The 6079-nt window shown below is 42.3% G+C and overlaps 1 protein-coding gene across 1 annotated transcript; it reads right to left on the bottom strand.

Annotated features, from left to right (window-relative positions):
- Nucleotides 1–3049: 3049 nt before the first annotated feature.
- On the bottom strand, nucleotides 3050–3475 carry LOC145812926 (uncharacterized). The gene has a single exon (XM_082908164.1). It carries the CDS (start codon nucleotides 3473–3475, stop codon nucleotides 3050–3052), a length of 426 nt encoding a protein of 141 aa, XP_082764290.1.
- Nucleotides 3476–6079: the final 2604 nt, after the last annotated feature.

The raw sequence follows: 6079 nt of genomic DNA, 5'->3' as shown, positions 1-6079 counted from the left end.
TAAGCAGGGGTGCTTAATTAATGACCTTCCCCTCTCATACCTAAGGTTCCGAACTGAGACAACTTTGGTTATGACGAACTGTGGCCTTGGCGCGAGTCACGGGTTTCCTAATTTCCCAAAATATTAGGTGGCGACTCCGAGATCTTAAACCTGCTCAGAAATTGAATTTATTAAGACCCATAAATTCAATAAAATTGTATTTTTTATTTAATCATAAAAATTTACATAAATATTTTCCCATCGCCAATCGTTTACATAATATGAAAGCTCGTCGAGTACAATGGTCATTGTGAGACAATAATTTACAAGGCTAATAATCCCAAAGCTGGATAATTTGTTCGTCATCCTGCTTGCAATAAGCTGGGTAAATACAGTCTCTGACAGGCTTCTGCGACCACTGGAAGTCAGCCCTGCGGGAAATTATATAAGCCAGAATAATTGGGGGAGCTTGAATTATTTTGCTAATGGATAGCAGAGATCTGGGCCAATTTCGGCGGTTGATTTTAAAATACGAGCCGGATCTATTACTCCTGCATTGGTCCTTGTTGGTCGTCGGCGAAAACAACGCTGAAAGTTTAATCCGGCTCATCAACGCCTTACAGCGGCAAGAAGATGCTCTATTCGTCAGTTTGAAAGCGGTTTCCAAAACAAAAACCCCGGCGATGACTCCAATTATGCGTGCTGACACGTATTCTGCCACTGATGTCTGCTACATCACCGCGTCTTCAGAAAATCAGCCCGTGCGTTCTGGTTGTGGATGTTCAGATCATAAAAATAAAATGTAAATTATTATTTTGTAACTGTTTTAAGCACAATAAAATTTGGGCCTTCTATTTAGTGTCCACTTCTTTCATAGTTTGGATGGGCCGCTGACTGATGGGCCTATCTGTAATGGGCTGCTGTTTTAAAATAACTAATAAACATTAAATAGGCCTCATTGTTGTAATTGGGCCGTTGATCTGTTTACCATACCCAGCCCATTTATCCAGCTTAAACCTGCTCAGAAATCGAATTTATTAAGACACATAAATTCAATAAAATTGTATTTTTTATTTAATCATAAAAATTTACATAAATATTTTCCCATCGCAAATCGTTTACATAATATGAAAGCTCGTCGAGTACAACGGTCATTGTGAGACAATAATTTACAGGGCTAATAATCCCAAAGCTGGATAATTTGTTCGTCATCCTACGTGCAGTAAGCTGGGTAAATACAGTCTCCGACAGGCTTCTGCGACCACTGGAAGTCAGCCATGTATACATTGTTGCTGTAAACGTCCGAATTCCCAATGCTTTCTGGAGGTCGTAGTTGAATAGGCATTGTATCTTGTAGACCCCCTGATTTCCCGGTCTGGAGAGGTCTACTGCTTTGAACCACATCGGGTTCTTCAAAGTATCGTAAAAGACCCCTGACAGCGTCCTCTCTCTGCAATGTATGTGGTTCGACGCATCCGTTCGTATGGAATATCGAACAGCCGCATTGGAAATGGAATATCTTCCTGCGTTGGGCCTTCTTCTTGGCATTACGATGCCTCTTCTTGACTGGTTTTGGCGAACAGGGGCTCGTTGACTATATAGAATTCTGCGTTTCGGATCGTCCACGCTTTGAGCCCGGTGTGTTCATGTTTTTCCAAAAACTCTTTGTAACTGGAGTCGGCTCTGGGGTTGCATAATATAATACTTGGAATCCCGCCCGTTATTTTCTTTGGGCGGGCATATTTACAATTTGAAAAAAAATCCCGTTGCGCTCCAATAAACTCGCGCCAATGTTTCAAAAATTGTGGGGCCACATCATCGATTATCTTGTAGAAAGCGTCGTTCTTGTGGTCCCTCAGATCGATGTGGCCAGAATAATAATTATGTAAACCCAAAGACCGGGCCCAACATGTTTTCCCAATTCTAGATGGGCCTTCAATTATAATGCTCTTGGGCCTATACGGTCTTTGGGCTTCGTCTCTTATATTGTCTGCAACCTATTGCTGTATTGCTGTTGGAATGACCCATACTGTGTCTGTAAATGGATGAACATACGTAAATGGATGAACATACGGCAATGGTGGATTAAATGAAATCCGGTCATAATTTGATGACAACTTGTTATAATTTAACCTGAAACATTTTGGGTCGCCATTTCGTACCACTGCTAGTGCTTCGTCCTTGGTGCCGGCTGCAAGTGCATCCCGATATATATTGTCTTTGTTATTCTGGTTAGCGCAGCGGCTCCTCTCACAGAATTCACCCCATTCCGTGTAATCCCCGTGTTTGAAGATGTATTCCAGCACATTCTGTTGGTTGTAAGGCCCTTTATACATTCAGATGGAAATGGCGACTGGTTCGATCGTGAGTAACGTCGAAGAACCGTTCATTCTGTGTCTAAAAACGGTATGGAAATTGCACAAGGGCATGGAGGTGTGGTTGCCCATCCTCGTGTAATTCATGTGCGACCCTCACATAATTTGGTGGCCTGGTTGTGAACAACGCTCTAATTTTCTCTAACAATCTCTCTTAAGGTATAGAACATTGGGCATATGTGAGGAAGATGTTCTTGTTTTGAATAGGCATTCTATCTTGTAGACCCCCTGATTTCCCGGTCTGGAGAGGTCCACTGCTTTGAACCACATCGGGTTCTTCAAAGTATCGTAAAAGACCCCTGACAGCGTCCTCTCTCTGCAATGTATGTGGTTCGACGCATCCGTTCATATGGAATATCGAACAGCCGCATTGGAAGTGGAATATCTTCCTGCGTTGGGCCTTCTTCTTGGCATTACGATGCCTCTTCTTGACTGGTTCTGGCGAACAGGGGCTCGTTGACTGTATAGAATTCTACGTTTCAGATCGTCCACGCTTTGAGCCCGGCGTGTTCATGTTTTTCCAAAAACTCTTTGTAACTGGAGTCGGCTCCGGGGTTGCATAATATAATACATGGAATCTCGCCCGTTATTTTCTTTGGGCGGGCATATTTACAATTTGAAAAAAAATCCCGTTGCGCTCCAATAAACTCGCACCAATGTTTCAAAAATTGTGGGGCCACATCATCGATTATGTTCTAGAAAGCGTTGTTCTTGTGGTCCCTCAGGTCGATGTGGCCAGAATAATAATTATATGGACCCAAAGACCAGGCCCAACATGTTTTCCCAATTCTAGATGGGCCTTCAATTATAATGCTCTTGGGCCTATGCGGTCTTTGGGCTTCGTCTCTTATATTGTCTGCAACCCATTGCTGTATTGCCATTGGAACAACCCGTACTGTGTCTGTAAATGGATGAACATACAGCAATGGTGGATTAAATGAAATCCGGTCATAATTTGATGGCAACTTGTCATAATTTAGCCAGAAGCATTTTGGGTCGCCATTTCGTACCACTGCTAGTGCTTCGTCCTTGGTGCCGGCTGCAAGTGCATCCCGACATATATTGTCTTTGTCATTCTGGTTAGCGCAGCGACTCCTCTCACGGAATTCACCCCATTTCATGTAATCCCCGTGTTTAGAGATGTATTCCAGCACATTCTATTGGTTGTAGGCCCTTTGTACATTCGGATGGAAATGGCAACTGGTTCAATCGTGAGTAACGTCGAGGAACCGTTCATTCTACGTCTGAAAACGGTATGGAAATTGCACAAGGGCATGGAGGTGTGGTTGCCCATCCTCGTGTCATTCATGTGCGACCCTCACATAATTTGGTGGCCTGGTTGTGAATAGCGCTCTAATTTTCTCTAACAATCTCTCTTTAGGTATAGAACATTGGGCATATGTGAGGAATATGTTCTTGTTTTGGACTCTAAAACGACGTCGCATTGATGCCATAACTCACTCTCAAATGACGTCACCTACTCTTTCGGATGACGCAAGTCACTCTCTGGAAAATTATACTGGTGGAAGAGAGTTAGGGAGTGAGTTATATAGGTGCCCCGGAACGTCCCACTAATATTACCTGGGACGCTCCCCCCGCGCCACGTGTCGTCCCCGGATTGGTGCACCCTTCCGCAATTCGCGGCGTGTTGTCGTCTAGGGCTTCCGCTCCGCGCCCAGATCTGCGGCCAGGATTAAAAGTCTAAAAAGGCAAGCGCAGGCGGGAAATTATATAAGCCGAAATAATTTAGGGAGTTTGAATTATTTTGCAAATGGATAGCAGAGATCTAGGCCAATTTCGGCGGTTGATTTTAAAATACGAGCCGGATCTATTACTCCTACATTGGTCCTTGTTGGTCGTCGGTGAAAACAATGCCGAAAGTTTAATCTGGCTCATCAACGCCTTACAGCGGCAAGAAGATGCTCTATTCGTCGGTCTGAAAGCGGTTTCCGAAACAGAAACCCCGGCAATGACTCCAATTATGTGTGCAAACACGTGTTCTGCCACTGATGTCTGCTACATCACCGCGCCTCCAAAAAATCAGCCCGTGCGTTCTGGTTGTGGATGTTCGGATCATAAAAATAAAATGTAAATTATTATTTTGTAACTGTTTTAAGCGCAATAAAATTTGGGCCTTCTCTTTAGTGTCCACTTCTTTCATAGTTTGGATGGGCTGCTGACTGATGGGCCTATCTGTAATGGGTTGCTGTGCCACATGTCTGGGCCTATTTTAAAATAACTAATAAACATTAAATGGGCCTCATTGTTGTAATTGGGCCGTTGATCTGTTTACCATACCCAGCCCATTTATCCAGCTTAAACCTGCTCAAAAATCGAATTTATTAAGACACATAAATTCAATAAAATTGTATTTTTTATTTAATCATAAAAATTTACATAAATATTTTCCCATCGCCAATCGTTTACATAATATGAAAGCTCGTCGAGTACAATGGTCATTGCGAGACAATAATTTACAGGGCTAATAATCCCAAAGCTGGATAATTTGTTCGTCATCCTGCGTGCAATAAGCTGGGTAAATACAGTCTCCGACAGGCTTCTGCGACCACTAGAAGTCAGCCATGTATACATTGTTGCTGTAAACGTTCGGATTCCCAATGCTTTCCGGAGGTTGTAGTTGAATAGGCATTGTATCTTGTAGACCCCCTAATTTCTCGGTCTGGAGAGGTCTACTGCTTTAAACCACATCGGGTTCTTCAAAGTATCGTAAAAAAGCCCTGACAGCGTCCTCTCTCTGAGTGAATTGCATTAGGATTTTGTATAAGAGATCATGCATGATTTTCTAACTTTGTTTTGTAGCTTGTTCGCGGGACATCAAACATGTAAGTTTTTATGCTTTAGCATCCCATTTATGTGTGTTTTTTTTTACTATGTTCGGCATTCTACCATGAGACTATTTGCTTATGTGATATAACTCTATGAATGCCACTGGATGGAGGTTGCATCGCTTAATTTGGAATGATGTTGATTTTCATGTTTGTAAACTCAATTTATTTGGGTTATACATTTTCAAAACTCTTTCAAAACTACATGAAATCAAGTTGTTTCAAAGTAGATGACATAGTCTATACTTGTATGCTTCACATAGTAAATTTTAGGATTTATTAAGTAATTAGAACATGAACATATAAAGAAAATAAAATTCATATCACGGTTAGTAAAGGCCGATCTTTTGATTGGGTAAGCAGGGGTGCTCAATTAATGACCTTCCCCTCTCATACCTAAGGTTCCGAACTGAGACAACTTTGGTTATGACGAACTGTGGCCTTGGCGCGAGTCACGGGTTTCTTAATTTCCCAAAATATTAGGTGGCGACTCTGAGATCTGATGACGCAGTCCATTTGTGGCAATAATTTTGTAATAAAATGAATTTTCTATAAAGTTGCCCGATATGGTCTCTCATATACGTTTCACATTGCACTCGTGAGACTAGATCAAAGAAATCGAGGGTCCGAACTGTTTAACGCGCACGGGTACCCCTCGGGCATGTTACAGGCGGCTTTGGCAAAAGTTAGAGCTCAAAAGGAGAGAGTTAATACTTGAGTGAACCTTAACCGAACTATGTAAGGCCTGATTCCCATCTTTGGGATATGTATGCAATTTCATCCTGAAATTCAGCCATAACCATCTCCAGCTCAACCATCCTGTCCATTTTGTTTGATCGGTCCATCTTCTTCCGTCATCTATTGGCTTGGTTGTGTTAC

Source organism: Camellia sinensis, chromosome 15, assembly GCF_055761805.1.
Source record: "Camellia sinensis isolate YWXY chromosome 15, ASM5576180v1, whole genome shotgun sequence".
Classification (NCBI taxonomy): Eukaryota; Viridiplantae; Streptophyta; class Magnoliopsida; order Ericales; family Theaceae; genus Camellia; species Camellia sinensis.
Note: the sequence above shows the minus strand (reverse complement) of the source record. Positions and strands in the feature narration are given on the sequence as shown.